The sequence below is a fragment of the Mya arenaria genome, chromosome 1 (assembly GCF_026914265.1).
Source record: "Mya arenaria isolate MELC-2E11 chromosome 1, ASM2691426v1".
NCBI classification, from domain to species: domain Eukaryota; kingdom Metazoa; phylum Mollusca; class Bivalvia; order Myida; family Myidae; genus Mya; species Mya arenaria.
The window spans coordinates 46,480,336-46,499,290 of NC_069122.1; the positions used below are offsets into that span (position 1 = coordinate 46,480,336).

At 33.6% G+C, this 18,955-nt stretch overlaps 1 protein-coding gene across 10 annotated transcripts in view; it reads right to left on the minus strand.

The window, feature by feature from the left end:
• Nucleotides 1–18,955, minus strand: part of LOC128238951 (rho GTPase-activating protein 12-like) — a 50,127-nt gene that overhangs the window by 26,328 nt on the left and 4,844 nt on the right. For 4 of the 10 annotated variants that reach the window (XM_052955307.1, XM_052955317.1, XM_052955326.1 and 1 more), the window contains 3 exons: nucleotides 17,960–18,166; nucleotides 15,193–15,279; nucleotides 6,713–7,012 (listed from right to left, as the gene is read on the minus strand). In XM_052955307.1, coding sequence (XP_052811267.1) covers nucleotides 6,713–7,012; nucleotides 15,193–15,279; nucleotides 17,960–18,166 — 594 coding nt within the window. Of the gene's footprint in view, nucleotides 1–6,712; nucleotides 7,013–8,937; nucleotides 8,986–15,192; nucleotides 15,280–17,959; nucleotides 18,167–18,955 lie in introns of all 10 variants that reach the window. The other 6 variants (XM_052955353.1, XM_052955336.1, XM_052955379.1 and 3 more) reach the window with 4 other exon arrangements.

Genomic DNA, 18,955 nt, shown 5'->3' on the forward strand with positions numbered 1-18,955 from the left:
ATGATCTTTTTATTTCCTTTGTGTGTTCAATTTTGATATTGGTGAAAGTTCAATTCATTCAAATTTGTAGCAAAAAAATGGAGTTATGACACTAAGATAAACAACTAACATCAACTAGTATATTATTGAAATGGCCCCCAGGTTAATAACAAAAGCACTGCTAGCATATACTTAAATGCGTGTCTGCATGTTTTTCTCTCTCTCATCTTTTTTTCAGCTGAGCAAATTTTAGCAGCACAACCCAACCAGTATTTAAGCTATAATGCACCATTTAATGTTTGGACCCACCAAGGGGCTGGGAAGCACACAGGGGACTTTAGACAGAAGGCAACGCCTATACAGGTGTCTTTAAACATTGGGAGATGCCTTAACAGGGGACTAAAAAATTTAGACATTGGGTAATGCCTTTACAGGGGACTTTGGACAGAAGGTGATGCCTTTACAGGGGACTTTAGACAGAAGGTGATGCCTTTACATGGGACTTTAGACAGAAGGTGATGCCTTTACATGGGACTTTAGACAGAAGGTGATGCCTTTACATGGGACTTTAGACAGAAGGTGATGCCTTTACAGGGGACTTTAGACAGAAGGTGATGCCTTTACATGGGACTTTAGACAGAGGGTGATGCCTTAACAGGGGTCTTAAGACAGAGGGAGATGCCTTAACATGGGACTTTAAACAGAAGGTGATGCCTTTACAGGGGACTTTAGACAAAGCGTGACACCTATAACGGACGTTAGACAGAATGTGATGCCTTTACAGGGGACTTTAGACATTGGGTGATGCCTTAACAGAGGACTTTAGACAGAGGGTGATGCCTTAACAGGGGATTTTAGACAGAGGGTGATGCCTTTACAGGGGACTTTAGGCAGAGGGTGATGCCTATACAGAGGACTATAGACAGAGGGTGTTGCCTAAACAGGGGACTTAAGACAGAGGGTGATGCCTTTACATTGGACTTTAGGCAGAATGTGATGCCTATACAGAGGACTTTAGACAGAGGGTGCTGCCTTAACAGGGGACTTAAGACAGATGGTGATGCCTTTACAGGGGACTTGAGAGAGAGGGTGGTGCCTTTACAGGGACCTTAGACATTTGGTGATGCCTTTACAAGGCTTTTGACAGAGGGTGATGCCTTTACAGGGGATTTTAAACAGAGGGTGATGCCTTTACAGGGGACTTTACACAGAGGGTGATGCCTTTACAGGGCTTTTGACAGAGGGTGACACCTTTACAGGGAATTTTAAACAGAGGGTGATGCCTTTACAGGGGACTTTACACAGAGGGTGATGCCTTTACAGGGCACTTTAGATAGAGGGTGATGCCTTAACAGGGGTGTTTAGACAGAGGGTGATGCCTTAACAGGGGTGTTTAGACAGAGGGTGATGCCTTTACAGGGGACTTAAAACAGAGGGTGATGCCTTTACAGGGGACTTAAGACAAAGCGTGACACCTATAACAGACTTTAGGCAGAGGGTGATGCCTTTACAGGGGACTGTAGACATTGGGTGATGCCTTAACAGGGGACTTTAGATAGAGGGTGATGCCTTAACAGGGGATTTTAAACAGAGTGTGATGCCTTTACAGGGGACTTGAAACAGAGGGTGATGCCTTTACATAGGACTTTAGGCAGAAGGTGATGCCTATACAGAAGACTTTAGACAGAGCGTGTTGCCTTAACAGGGGACTTAAGACAAATGGTGATGCCTTAACAGGGGACTTCAGACAGAGGGTGATGCCTTAACAGGGGATTTTAAACAGAGGGTGATGCCTTTATAGGGGACTTTAAACAGAGGGTGATGCCTTTATAGGGGACTTTAAATAGAGGGTGATGCCTATACCGAGGACTATAGACAGGGGGTGTTGCCTTAACAGGGGACTAAAGACATAGGGTGATGCCTTTACAGGGGAATTAGGACAGAGGGTGATGCCTTTACAGGGGACTCTAGACATTGGGTGATGCCTTAACAGGGGACTTTAGACAGAGGGTGATACCTTAACAGGGGATTTTAAACAGAGGGTGATGCCTAAATTACAGGGGACTCTTGACATTGGGTGATGCCTTAACATGAGACTTTAGACAGAGGGTGATACCTTAACAGGGGATTTTAAACAGAGGGTGATGCCTTTACAGGGGACTTTAGACAAAGGCTGATGCCTTTACAGGGGAATTTAGGCAGAGTGTGTGAAATGGTAATGCCTTTAAAGGGGACTTTAGACAGAGGGTAATGCCTTTACAGGGGACTTTAGACTTGGCCAGATTTTTTTAAAGGATTTTTGATGACTCAAATACCCAGCCCCTAGGATTTTGTAGGAATTTGGTTCGCAGAATGTCTTAACCTTGGTATATGCTCAACTCCACCTTGCAGAGAATTTAATGTTAAATCCAAATATGGCAAACATTAAGCTTTTGCACAATGCTTTTATAAGTGTCACAAGCTGACATAAAGGCTATGACACAATCTAAATGATTTATCTTCTTAAATCTTGAAAGCTGAAGTTTTACAAGCTTCTTTGGTGCTTTTTTTAAATTTTCAAACAAAACAAAGAATAAAACTTTCACCAATGATTACAAGCCCTTAGTGAATGAGTGTGTTACTTAACATGCCAAACCACTCACAGAATAACTTAGCAAACTGCAGTTTATTACCACAAAAGTGCCCAAATATCTGCCGAAATCTCATTATTTCTTGCAAACGAAAGTTAAATATAGAAGTGACTGGCTTATATTTTAATTGCAAACAGTAAGTTGTTGTATATAATTATATCTTAGTGCAATTTGAATTTGTCTACAGTAATTTTGGAACTGAGTTACTGGGGTAAAAACTGCAGAAGGCCACACATTCAACATTGTCATTAAAATAATATAAGAAATAATATGTCATGCAATGCATAATGCTAACTAATCAATGCAATATAATCAGAGTTAATTTTGTCATTGAACAATTTACAGAGAGGAGCAAACATACATAAGCAGCAAATAATAATGGTGACATAAATGTCCAATTAGTTTAATCATACTAAAATATTAAGTGAATATAGTCACTTTTCTTTGTATTATACTTAAATTATAATACTGAATATATACATATACATTATTTTATGTATGTTTAAGTATTACTGGTATACTTAAATTATAATACTGAAAAAAGACACTCTTCTTAGTACTATACTAAAATTTTAATACTGAAAAAAGTCACTCTTCTTAGTACTATACTAAAATTTTAATACTGAAAAAAGTCACTCTTCTTAGTACTATACTAAAATTTTAATACTGAAAAAAGTCACTCTTCTTAGTACTATACTAAAATTTTAATACTGAAAAAGTCACTCTTCTTAGTACTATACTAAAATTTTAATACTGAAAAAAGTCACTCTTCTTAGTACTATACTAAAATTTTAATACTGAAAATAGTTACTTTTCTTAGTACTATACTAAAATTTTAATACTGAAAATAGTCACTCTTCTTAGTACTATACTAAAATTTTAATACTGAAAAAAGTCACTCTTCTTAGTACTATACTAAAATTTTAATACTGAAATAGTTACTTTTCTTAGTATTATACTAAAATTTTAATACTGAAAAAAGTCACTCTTCTTAGAATTATACTAAAATTTCAAAACTAAAAATAGTTACTTTTCTTAGTATTATACTAACATTTTAATACTGAAAATAGTTACTCTTCTAAGTATCAGTGATTTCGTCTCTACATCCTGAACAAAGAAAGATTTTTAATAGAATCCTTCGCCCTTTTTTCCTACTAAAGAGGCACAATAAAGGTTGAGGAAGAAATGTTGGTTTTTAACTATAATGCATTTATTATGTTTTACTTTTATGATCAAAACTAAGGAAGGATATGATTTGTGTGAAGATAAAAAATATTAGCCTTCATATTTGTGTTTTTTGTACTTGGCCACGGCCACAATATATCCACTTAAAAACAGTACCCGATACAAATCATGTTACTTAAACCCAGTGACTCGAGACACCATGTTTTTTAACAGGATTATCAGAATCAAACGGCTTGGGAATCAGACGGGTTCCCATGATAAAATGCCTTTGTTTCGACTTACATTCCAAAAACAATGAATAAAAACAGATTTGCACCATAAAAATTCTTTCTTTAAACATTAATTCCAAAACAATCAATAACAAGAGATGTTTGTCAAACATTATGCCCCCCCTGAGCGCCATGTTGTCAGGATTATTTGACAATTGAATGAAATATGCATGGACCGAAATGACTGATTTGTCGCTGACATTGTATGCCGTTGAGGCAGTTTTAAGATTATGACCATTCAAAGTTTCCATATCAAGTTTGATGACCATAGGTCTAGGAATTGTTGAGTTATCACTCGGACAAGCTTTAAATTTATTTTACCATTAAAGGTCACTGTGACCTTGACCTTTGACCCGATGAGCCCTAAAATCAATAGGGGTCATCTACTTGTCAGGCCCAACCTTCATGTCAAGTTTGATGACCATACGTCCAGTAAATGTTGAGTTATCACTCGGACAAGCTTTGGTCTACCGACGGACCGACCGACCGACCGACCGACATACCGACATGCCTGTGCAAAGCAATATATCCCTCTTCTTCGAAGGGGGCATAAAAACAGTTTTGTGCTGTCTACAGACTCGCATTGAGGTTAGAATGAGGCACACGTAATCCGTCATCCATTGTACATATCGCAGTTGCTTCCCTTTGTAATATTGGGTTTACTAAAAACCGGTCTACAGGCTCCATTAGCACAGGGAAGCTGCATACATTGATACATCTGTGGTGAGTTATAGGGTAACTGTGGAGAAAGCAGATTGTAACAGTTTAATTTTGTGAGCGATTTAAAAGATCAAAAAGAAATTACATTGTTTTTATTCTTTAAAATGAAAAAAAAGTAAAAACAATGAAATAAAGGTCTCTGAACTCTGTCACACTGGCCCCAGAAGCTTTGACAACGACAATGACGATGACGAATCAGAATATGACAGAAAGGATATCATTTCCATACAGCATAAAGCATATAGAGTGCTTTTAAATTTATTGTAAACAGAAATGAATAAAATGATAAGATGAATTAGACATTCTTTTGTGATTTTTGAGGACACCCAGTTTTTTACAGTTCACCAAAAAATTTCTAGGCAGGTAATCCTGTGGGGAAATATTCACCATATATATTAATCTGTACACAAATCATACTTTGATCATTCAAGTTAAATTGGCCTCAACCTGTATTGTGTCCTTTTTATCGAGAAAGACTACATTATGAGACGTTTACCAAAGAAAAAAGATTGAATTTATTTTTCTTAAGGTATTAACATAGAAGACTGAGAGTAATTAAAAATTGTATACTTTATTTCTCGACAGAAATTGAAACTGATTGTATACTTTATCAAATTATTAATATTGCAGAAATTTTTTAATTGGTTGTATAATTTATTTCTTTTATTTTCAAAAATGGAATGTGATTGTAAACTTTATTTTATTATTGGAGAACATTTAAAGGAATGTACATGTGAATGGCATCCTAGCTGTCCTAAATTTTTGGTTGCAGTCCCTTCTTGGCCTTGAAGGGTACCCTACATAGAATTAAATGCTAAAGATGATATTGAATGATGTGTTTATTATATGAAATATTTATTTTGTTTGTATTAAAACTTGTACTATAAATGTAAGAATATACAAATTTTACATTTTTGGCACCTGACACCTTAATTAAATATGAGTAGATGTTTTGAACTGTTTATGCCTTCTAATGATAAAATCCATTGATTATTGAACTCATTTCTATGTACGACACCAATGTCAGATACCCCCCGATACACTACTATGCTATGCTTCGCTTTATACCATGGGCAATTTGGCTTAGATAATCTCATAAATCATGAATAATTAATGAGGAAGTTTCATTGGTTCCGCAAGGTACAAGATGTAATCTTGCAGAAAAATGTTCTGGCGAAAGCCTGGATTGAATTGTGTTTATTTTTTCAGCAGTCAAGACCATCTTGACAATTGATGCTATTGACACTAGAAGGTTATTGAAGAATATTTAATTATATTTATATATATATATATTTAAACATGCAAATTCATTGGAAGAAGAATTGTCTCCCCTGCCTCATGTATATTCATTAAAATTAGATTTTGTCAGGCAAGTGTCCCACGATATTAATAAAGTATAACAGAATTAAGTGCTGTGGTTGCTGACGATGGTGCGACATATACTTGACATTTATTTTTCCTTTGAAAAACAAAAAGAATATTATACTGAAAAAACAACAAAGTTAGAACATTATTGTACATGTGCAGATCAGTGCGACTTTTTAAATTATCATGAAATAAAGGACAGAAATGCATGTTAAAAGGATTGCCAGATTGACAGTTTTCCTGATGTCCTAATAAAGCTTCTTTAATTATGTACATGTACTTGAAATAACTGCGTATAGTATGTAAGAAGTCTAAGCTCAAAATTTACAGCTGCATATGTATATATGTATATATATATATATATATATATAATTTTAATGGTATGCTGTGATAGATGTTAAACAGTGAACAGTTACCTGGCATGGACGTGCTAACAGTTTATAATACATACCAACATATAAATGAGTCCCGCTGTGACTGGGATATTATGAGACTCGAATAATATATAAATACAAAGCAAGCAGCCCCATGCAGTGGCAAAGGAATACATATTGCCAAACTTACAATCGATTGAACGTCTTGTGAAGATGCAAAACTTTTTGGCAAAGTTGCCGATTTAGGCGGAGGCGGGCCGGGATATATTACCGTTGCCGGTCCGTTTACATCTATGTACATGGATTGAGCCCGCGAGTCTATCTTTCTCGATCCTGAGCTACCGGGTCGCTGCACTACTTGCTGATTTGGGCGGGGTAATGACTGTTGTAATTGAGCAGATTGGTTTTCTGGTGTCGGTGCCAGAAAAAAACCTGTCGAGCCATTCGGGGAATCTGGCGACGTGCTGGTCGACGGGCTTTGTCCTTCACGCTGAAAGATAAGGTGAAGGTCATTAGAAAAACAATGAAATTTAAAATGGTATTCATTGTTAGGTAAAGAATGTAATCTATAGAGTAATCATACATATAATTGTTAAAGGAGTGTTAAATTTGATCTGCTTAATATGATATAATGATTACAATATTAAATAGCCTGAGAACTAGAATATATAACATTTGTTAAAATATACCTTAAATAATTCAGAAACACTATGATTGACATTAGCCTTAATGAAATATGTAAATAAATGCAAGATATATAAGATCATTTAGGCCTTTTTTTTAATTATACTTTTTACGAAAAAAAGGCCTTATGTACCTTATACATTTTTTTTTTATTTTTTTCTTATTAATGAACAATAATTATCTTGTATAGAAATGAGAATAAAATATATGTACTAACAGAGTCTGGATAATAACTTGAGGTATATTCCCGCATGCAAGAATGTTTTTACTCAGTAGCATGTTTTCAATGAAGTAACTACAGCAACGTTATATATCGTCACCTTAGTGCAAGAACTCAATATCTGCTTCTATTTCTATATGCAGTTATTGAGTTATTGCACTAAGGTGACGATATATGCTAACGCACATTCTCATCTATTTTTGCTTGAAGGTTTTTTTTCAGTTAATCAAGGGGCATAACTTGATGAATATTAAAGCCATAGTTACACAACTTGCTTAACATGTGTGTAAATTGTCTCTGTCAACAAGTGTACCAAGTTTGGTTAAGAATTATGGTCATGGATGAAGTCTTTGCACAACAACAAAACTGGAGTAAGCTCAGAAAATGCTTTAACTTCTTTCTTAAAACTTTAACTGACCAGCTATAAATTACTTGAAGCATCGGCTATCTTTAAAAACTAGAATTATGTCAGTTGCTTGGAGGGCCCTTTTTTTCAAAGGCAAAATGCTCTAATTTGAAGCGATGAATCAGAAATTGATTTATTGCTTACTAATGAGTTAATTAAAAAGGTGATAAGCTTTGTGGTAGGCGTATTAATTGCACTGATAAGTGACAAATTGGAAAACCAACAGGAAAAATGTTCAAACCGCAAAAAACTGGTTATAATATATGACCACAAAGAACAACAAATACTGACTATGTAATCTACGCAGTAATTTTTAAGCGCTTTATACCAATAACATTGAAACATAACATTGAAATACTTTACATACATGTATTAAAACAAACTAAGGTTAATGCAAACTAAAAGGGTGAAAAGTAACTGTTAAAGATGCACTGACTTACTCCCAAATAAGATTTAACACGATTAATAAAAATGTTTAAAAATAACAAAAAGGATGAATAAATGTCGAAAAACAATGGTTCTTATGAAGGATACCAAATTTAATTTGGAAGAAAGGTGCAGAAAACATAGTATTTCAGCACCAAAATATAAAAAAAACAAAACTGATGATGCGCGAACTATTAAAGCTCAATTTAAAGCAACATTCACACATTTGGTTCAAGAAGAGCATTATACTTATGGTGTTAGCCTAATATATTTCAGCAATCGCTTCACTACCGATACTAATGTTACTATTTATAGATTTTACTTTAATTACAAAATGCTAGTGTCAATTTCCTGTGAAGTAATCAGTAAATTAAAACCTCAATTCTCTGTAATTAGTGATGTTTATTTAATAGCATTAAATGTTGAGCATATGGTACACTTGTTGTGATATTATTGGCTTGGAAATCTTGCACTAATTATAACCAAATACATGAATGTCACTATAAGCAGAAAAAAATATTGTTATTAGTGTTTCTTCAAGGATTAAAACAGGGCATGGGACTTATTTTTTTCTAAACAGGGCAGTCAAAAGACCTAGGGCAGCATGGCGCATCGCCATGGTAAAAAGCCCTATTTAGAAGAAACACTAGTTGTACATTGTAACAATAAGTTTGAATACCAAATGTTTGAACATCACCCTGGACATTTCTGTTTCAGTCAAAGGAACCTACAAATCAAAACTGATACTGTCATTATTGTACTTAACTTGTGAACATTCAGAGCTCAGCCTGAACAAGTTCCTCTAAAACAATAAGACTTCTTTGAACTCCTGTAATGCAAGTACTTATATAGAATTAACTTTACCTAATGTTATGATTGTTTCCTCAAGTTTGTTGTAAAGAATTTAAGAACTTGATGACGCTTCAAATTATATTATATAGGATTAGAGAAATTTTAATCTTAAAAATAACAGCTTTATATGTATATACTGTGAAATCATTAATGTTCGTGGGCATGAAATTTCGTGGTTTGCCGAAAAAAAACAATTTCGTGGGTACTTAAATTCGTGGATTTTCATTTTTGAAAAAAAAATCGAAGATGCGATCGTCCTAGATCGTCTGCATAATTTCCACGCGCTGGCCCGTGATTTCCGTCTTCTACGTCACTCGGTTTATGACACTCGCTAATGTGGTACGACATGCCAATTAGTGCATATACCCATGTCACTTATCGATTTAATTGGGAATAAAGGTAATAAAAGAAGATGTACCCTGATCATAAATACAGATAGCGGAAGCCATTTAATGCCAATTAAGAATTTTGCAAACTGTGAAAACACCGAAAAGGTGCGTATATTGTCACGTTCGGTGCTTAGTAACCTTCAATGTACTAGTAATCGATTAATTATTTCATTAAATAAAAAAATCGAGTACAGACACTCATCACGCACATCTTGTAAACTTGGAGATTTTCATTAACAGCACACGTTTAAACACGTGCTTATAACTGTCATTTGCTGCATAAAACACATTTAATTGATTTGGTTCATTATTTGTTAAAGGCAGTTATAATATATTAACAGAATAATGATCGTAAGTTATACAGTGAGACAGGTTTTAACACTGTATACTGCGACCTCTGTAAATAATATACTAGAGTATGTACGTAACAAGGCAATTGAAAAAGTGAATAAATGGGTTTATATTTCGTGGGATCTTGAATTCGTGGATCACCTAACCCACGAAAACCACGAACATTAATGCCCCACGAACATTAATGATTTCACAGTAACACATTATTTTAAAAAGTATCATTACATACGCATGTTAAAGACTGGTCATACTTTCAGCTTCCAAACCTTTATCATTGATCTTTTTATCATTTGACCATACCTTCAAAAACTGTTGCAATACTAAGTGACTATAAATTCATTGCAACAAATATCTTGAAATATGGTTTCAAACCATTGACCTGCTTTGACTATATACGCTGCAGAACGCTAATGATGCCTTATTGTTTTGTATAAACTTGTTAATGCTTGTATGAGACTTATTTTAGCATCATTGAGGAATAATACATGATATAAATTTGTAAAAATATCATATTTCTACCTCTTCTTCTGAAGAGTTACTTTGTGTTTCATGTTCAAACAAACTCTCCTTGCTTTCGGAAACTGACGGAAATTCTCCGACAGACACTGAATGCATTAATTCCCTGGACCTGATTTCCGGAGCACTAGTCCTTCTTGGTGTTTCCCGTGTTATTGTTGGTATGGCATCTCTTTCGCTCGACAATTGTTGTCGAGTTCCCCTTTCACTTTTATGTCTAGTTTCTCTCCCACTACCTGTAGACAGATTTTGTCGCGCTTCCAACAACTGGTTAGCGTCCACCCGAAACCAACCCTTATTTGCTCTTGGTAGCGTTGCCACACCCATTCTGTTCACTGCCATTACAAATTATGAATATTTCGAAAAGTTCCGAAATATTAAACAAAACTATATAATCAATTCCTCAATGTCTTTTCCTGAACAAATTCCTTTTTCACATAAGTTCCCTGCTTATCCAAAGCTTAAATGTATCTTGAAAATGAGCACTCATAAGCCAGGTTCTTATTTAGTTTTGTAAATGTTTTCTCAAGAAATGCTTACAATCTTCAACACTGGCTTGCCTAAAAGCACATATATATGCATGCATTTCTGATTTACATGTGACGAAAAATTCATGTGATGAAGATCTATAAGCACATGGGATTTTCACCCTGAATTTTGTAATTATCGCAGTGGAATTACTCAATATCATAAATAAATCTATATCACTCAAAATTTATCCAGCGAAAAATGACCATGATAACAGGCAAGAAACACAGTATACTTTACACTGAGGAATATGTTTTAGGATATTTTCACACACATCTTATGAACATCAACATCCTTTCTCCAACCTCATTTTGGCCAGAGTGTCAACTTCCTTCCGATTTACAAGTATTAATTGAATCCATTGCAGTTATCATCACAACACTTGTATCATAAGTTGTCTTTTCCATAATACAAAAAAATATATAATATTATAAACAGTTATCATCCTATAATGAGTAAAGAAAGAATTTAAGATAAAAAATACACTTAAACAGAACATGTATCAGTAATTGATAATATGATACCATTTCTCTTCATGGTTGTGTTATGTAAATTTATTGCTGTGGTAATTTGTTGTTTTTATTTGTACGAACAAAGTTGAAGTTATTTAAAGTAGTGTAAATATATAATGTAACATGTAAGATTCAGGTTTTATTACAAACAAATTTGAATGTGCGTTAAAACAATCCATGCAAAGAAATTGGGGTATTATTTATGTTATAAAAAAAAAAAAAATCCATAATTTTATCCTTTACGTCTTCATAAAAGCACATTTTTATACTATTTTCACTTATAAACTCAACAAATCAGGAAGTTGATATCTACAGAACTTGACAATCATGTATTTACAAGAAATACAATATGCCATATTTTAAAAATACAACACTGTAATAATAATCATCTCGTATTCCGTCATGAAGTTTCTTGAAACAAAATTGCACTTCAAAATTAAAATCACATCCTTTATATTCATATATAAACCAGCTGACTCCTTAATCAAGGCCACAACATTTTCAAGTCAAATAAATAATATCCCATAGTTATGATCTGGTCTATAATCAGTAAAATACTATGACAATCTTTTAGTAATCAGAATAGCAAATTATGCATAAATGGTACAAATTGACCAGGGGTCAATTCGACAATCTGGCCATTAGCATTTTAAATTAACGGGTGAAGCGTGTATAGTCATACAGGGACAGATAATAGAGGCTGTAATTAAGTGAAATTAAGTTGAGTGCAGTCACAGATATATTCTGCATTGTTTGATATACATTCTGTAAGGGTAGTGTAAGTGTTATGGTAACTTATACAACGCTATTGAGTGCAATAGTTTTATTTAAGTAGATATTAAATGTAGTGTTTAAAATCTATGTATAGTGTAATGTGTTTCTGTATTATACAGGGTCATTCACTAACAGCGTAACAGTCTCTTAAGATATATTGTCAACATCAGCCCAATTGGTTTATAATAACATAGATATTTGATTAACAGCTAAATTAAATTTAGTCATCAATTACTTAAATCAATATGATTCTGAATAATTTTACAATGTCTAGCTATGCCTATCTATACTCTTATCTAACCAATTATATAACATAAAAATACACAATGAATTAAATGGTTTACTTTAACGATACCTTAAAACAATAGCGCACAGCAAGAGACTTCCGTTTATCTTCCTTATAAGATAACAAAAAGGCAGATATCAAAGTAACACATATGTAATGGAGGTACACAATGAAGGCTTTGAAGATGTCTCAGATTATAATAAAAAGAACATCTTTAACTACGTTATCATTATATCTCGTTATCATTATATCTATCATATGTGTCCAGTCCAGATAGAACAAACAGACCCAAGGGCAACCAGGGAAGAAGGAATTTAACAAGGCTTGCCGTGTTATTGGCCGCACATTGTGCCAGAGGGTCAGATTTTTTTCACTCGACTGGAAATTATATATATATACATGAAGGATTATTTTTTTTGCATACCTTAAATTGTCCATTAGTAATAAAATGGCCTAAGAAAATGCTCTTTTGTACATTTCACCAAAAAGGGCGTGCAACTTTGTTTACTGTCAGATCATGACGAGTACCGTAGTAATTTTAGGTAAATGTTGATGTGAAATAGTTCTTCTAAAAATTTCCTTTTTGTTGATTATTTGGGTTCAATTTAATTATTATTTTTTTAATATATAATTATATTTTTAGTAATGCACTTAAGTTACATGCAATAATGTTATTTTCCAATAGACTTAATAAAATAAGAAGTGGCAGGATGTTGCATGTGTCTCATCTGGCATTCAGGGTGTGCCCAACGGAATTACCCAGCATGGCTAAATTCACCCGAAATGCCTCACGGTCCAGCATGCAAGAAAAACACTTGTTATAATAAAAATCAAAATTAACAGCGAAACGTTATTTGTATACATAAGCACTGTCCACATCAATTATATCACTAAAATCCCAATATCAACACAAAAACACTGTAAGATATTTTTTCTCCAAAATACATATTTTCTTCCTATCACTTTATAGCGACGCATGAGTCACATAAACAAATCAAATAATTCTTGCATCTGCTAATCAAGCCTAATGGCTTCTAAAACAGAATCCCCACAGAAACCAATCCATTACGTACACTATGTTTTATTGATATTCTGCAACATCTTGCATCCCAAACTTCCCGATATTGGAGTTTTAGTTTTCATGTTGACATTCCAGCTTTCAGTGTAAATATTATATGACATTTACATAACTGAGTCTAAAATACTTAAAGAAATAATATTAAAGCTGCACTCTCACAGTTTGAACGTTTTGACAACTTTCTTTTATTTTTGTCTTGGAACGAGCCGATTTTGCGAAAATCCATGGAAACCAGTGATATAAGACTGCTGACAAAAAATGAGATCTCTGATTTTTATATTTAAGTTCAAAAATTCATGTTTTATGCATTTTTCATAAACCGTTAGTAACGGTTTGATCAGCCATAAAACATTAATTTTCTAACAGAAATATGCAAATCTGCACTCTGATCTTTTGTCAGCAATCTTCTATCATTGGTTTGCAGATATTTACGCCAAACATTGTTCTTTCCAAGACAAAAAATAAAAAAGTTGTAAAAATGGTAAATCTGTGAGAGTGCAGCTCCAAGAGTTAATATAACAGAAACTATACAAGAAACGTTCTTCAATTTTAAATGGTACATTTATTCTTGCATTTTTTACCAATATTATTAACTATTTATAAGCCTATACAGAATTAATTATAATGTTAATCTTAAATTCAGGGAAAGCATATAGATTCCAATGCTTATTTTATTTTCCATCAATCTAGGGGAAATAACTCCACAATGATTTTAACCAGGGTTATGGAATTTGAAAGTCTAAGACATAGTTCATGTTTATACAAGATCAAACTATCATATCTCCACAATGATTTTAGCCAAGGTTATGGAGTTTGAAAGTCTAAGACATAGTTCATGTTTATACAAGATCAAACTATCATATCTCCACAATGATTTTAGCCAAGGTTATGGAGTTTGAAAGTCTAAGACATGGATTATGTTTATACAACTTATCAAACAATCAGCAGAGCTTCATTATCTCCACTAAAAGGACAAGACGTAGAACTAGTTTCCATGCTCAGATGAAATAATATGTCTTTTTTAAATATTCTCTATGATAGTTGCATAGAGCATACATAAGAGTTGAATACCATTGTCGGACACCCCCTGACAGGGGCTGAGCTACCTGTAGGCCATGCAGGCCGCGCCCTATACATTTTTCCCATTTTTTTTTTAAAAAGATGATAAAATTGCTTTATTTTAAAAGACATATCCAGATAGAGTGTGTGACCCCCAAAATGGCAGAACCCCCAGGAACTCGGCCTTCACAGGGCTTTCAGGTTAGCCACACCCCTTCCTGGTTCAATAACATTTTGCATTTAATTATCTACATGATGTACCATGGGACAAATGACTGACAAAATCTTGTTTTCTCTGTATATTCTCAAATATAAAACTAGTACAGAGATTTCACTCCAGAAACTTATCCAAAAGTTTCAAGTAATCTGTATTTTTTATCCTCCACATTGGTCCATACTGTGTATTGTAAGGAAATGACTGTGTTGAAGGTTCAAACCTTACTAAATCTACAAACTTCCTAATCAGATATACTAAAAAAATCATTAAAGCAAATTCTGTCAGTCAATTAATCCATGGTACTTATAACATTGAGTTAACGTAATTTCTACCATGGGGGTCGACAATGGTGAAATACCACAAAATACTAACCATTGGAAGTTGCCAAGAAGTATGGGCAATATCTGCTGAGACTCGGTAGAAATAGTTTCTACCAAGTGTATCTTTAGTTCTAAACCACTGACAAAAGTCAACACAAAATAATTATAAATCCAAATAATTTTAATATGAACTTAAAGACCAATATCAGGACAAAAATATTCCCATCAGATAGTAAAACTCTTTAAACTGCCAGATAAAAAATATTCTAATCAAGGATTATGCTTGGGTTTTTTATTTTAACTTCCTGATCTCAATGACTTTCATATTGAAGAGCAAATCATGTTTGGTTAAAATACAAAAATATCATTAAACAATCATAACAATTAACTGCCGTATTCACTTTTACACGAAGTAGGAAAATGATTTCATCATCGTAGTGTAAGAGCATTCATAAATATCATACATAAGAAATACAAATATTGTGAAACTTAGGGACATTTGATTTATAAAGAAATGAAACTTGGTGTTTATATTGTATTGTAACATGCAAAGAGTTATGATGTCTTTGTTTAAAACAATATTGTGCTTCGATTGGATTAGTGCGACATCATTTAACCAATGATATACGATTTTATAAATATTCTTTACTACAGACGTATGCTGTCCTTTTTAAGTAACATAACTTTAAAAAACATATGCTCTTGAGATACTGCTGCTTTTAAATCTGATGAATGATTACTCAAAATGTAAATATAAGTATTGATTGCATTTGTTATTGAGTTTATGCTTTATGAAGTAGGGCAAGCGAGAAACTGACCAAGAATAGCTTATTGTGTTTATACAGCATATACACAAGGAAAAAAGTTATTGATCCTTAAATGGCCAGTCAGGAAGCAAAACAAATCTTATCTTATCATATACATGTATCAATGGCTTCACTTCACAAAATGTCGAAGCTGCATTTTTTCTGTTTAGGAATTTTTTGTATCACTAAAATCATCAAGGCGAGTGGCACCTAACTGCAAAATCCCGAGTAAATAGTCCAATGAGAAAATGGTGTTATATCATGTGATCAAAATGTTGAGCAATGATTGGACATTTCACAGAGAAGCAAAAATGCCAAACTTTTCTGAAATTGTAACTACAAAAATTATAACTTTGGCATTTTGCAAAAAAAATGTGTTATCAATTTGCCAAGATCAAATACTAAAAATGTTGCTTACTGAAAACATTAAAATTTGTAACATTTGACATTACAAAGTGAGGTCATCGATATGATACAGCTTCAAAGAATAGTTTTTGAGTTCTGCTCAGGGGACACCATGATATTCAAAACAGACCAATGAACAAACAATAATTTCAGGGGAAGTATGACCTTTTTATGAAACAATCTCTTACCAAGTAGTATGTATCATTATATGTAAAAGAGTAGTTTCAACTCAGTCTTAGCATTATATGTAAAATAATACCATTTTTTAACAAAATACAGTTTCCTAAAATGGATACATATACTGGTAGAGATTAATACATAATTGTCATGCAAATTTTAGGCCAGAATTATGCACCAGTCAATTGTAACCATGGCCCCCCTGGTCTGGGGGTATATTGGGGATAGTCGGGGATATGGGCCTTATTTTTACCTTCCAGGTGGTCCCCCAGTGCTGTGTGAATGCGATGGTTTTGTCTTCACACCAAAAGTTGTGGGGAATGGGCCTTACCTAGGGTCCCTGGGGTCAGGGCATTTGGCAGGGATTTAACTAGCAGTTCGTCCCCGCAGGACGGGAATTCATCGCTAGTGTATACATGAATTGACTGGTGCATTACTGATACCAGTAATCATTATGATGTCATCATTCAAGAAGTTCGTGACCAGAGGCCCTACTATTTTTATCTGATTTGTTGGTCAGTACTTTTAATAACTGCATGATAATGAATTAACACTGTAAACAAGAGAACACTAACAAAGTGCTTGACAACTTGTTTGGGCCACTGAAAAAAACTTTTTTAATGTTGGCCTGATTGTGAATATTTAAACGGTTATATATGTATACAATAATGACAAACAAAACTTCAAAGAAAAAGAGCTATATGTGTACATTATATAGAATCACACATTTTTCTAAGTAAGACATACAATTATTGCAGTATATGTTACATACAGTTCAAAGTACTGTAATTATTCTATTGAATTAGCCATCCTCTTATAATCGTCCAACCACCCCACCACCCCCACACCCCACAGTTTTCGTCCTGAAAACGACCATTTTTTTGACAAAATCGTGCAGAAACCCTACCCTCAATTTTTGGAAAGAAACATATACGTTTCAAACAATGAGTTTCCTGATTTCCTGCTTCATATACGATCTTAATTCACTTTTTTACAGTCTTTACATCCAAATATTATAATGATAATCGATTTTCATCTCAGATAAAAGCAAATTTCTCTAATTAATGCCCATCCCCTACTTTGAACTCAGGTACGATCTAATAAACGCCTGGGCGTAAGAATAATTACGGTTTTCTAAATTCTGCAGAAAAAAAATAATTTTGAAACACTATTGTCATAACATTATATAAGTGCCTTGTTGTTGTAAAAAGATATAATCTGTTTACAATTTTTTTAAACAGTCATTTTGCAAATAGGTATTTTTCCATCTAAAAAAATCTTGATAAAATATTTAAACTGTATACAACCTCAATCAAATACATACAGTTCAGAAGAAAATTCTGTGGAAAAATGATCTGTATAGAATTATATGATATAAATACAAATAGAACCATTCTCAGAATATTTCATGAGACTCCCATGCTGACAAACCTCATGATTGGTCTCCGTATCGACAAACACTTCCTGACCACTTGTGTTAATCTCGTACGTATAACCAGGTGGGATATCTCCATCAATTATAAACTGGGGTCGACCGAAATCGAGTGATCGACTTTTCCGATTTGCTATGTTGTAGGTTATCCTTGGCTGTCTCTCCATGAACATGACCTCTTCATATTCCCCAGATGACGCATTACGCTATATTTATCAGCAAATGATGAATTTTGGTACCAAGATAAACCATTGATATCAAAAGGAATTGCAGTTGAAGTAAGAATTCATTCAAACTGTACCTCACTTGTCAAGCAGAACAATAGATGTAACAAAAATAATTGTGTGTTTCTTATTCCGACTTATTTTACTTTTGGGTATTTCTTTTTGGTAGTTTCTTGTGACAACAAGATGCTTTAATGTACAGTTGTTTTAGAGTTCCAAAATTTAGTAAACATTGGCTCGATTCTTCAGAACTTTGTTAAAGTTAACAACATGATAAAGGACAGCGTTGTTAACTTTTAAAGGTGAAATATTTGACCATGTGTTCATGTTTACCATTTTAATAAACCAAGTACAGTTGAAACTGTTATCTCAACTCTTGCTAGGACTACTGCAGGTCATGGTTAACAACGATAGACTTTTTCAAAGTTCTAAACAATCGGCCCATGGACTCACACAAAATGGAAGTGGTTTTAAGCGTGAAATTTGACATTTTGTCAATTCTGAATCGATCACCTGTAACTAACAATGTTAAAGGGGGCAGAGAAATTGAAACATTTTTTTGGCCTTATCTGTTAAAAGTGTGCCTAACCATCTATTGCATCACCCCAGAGTTTTATCAAAATATCCTTGCAGTAAAATAATCTATTCAGATCAAGAATCTAGAATTGGTAAAAAAAATGTAATTTTCAACTTAAGATAAGTAACTCTGCATTTACGACATGCACCACATTCTTTGATTATTCCCCTTAAACTATAACTAATATTCTTATA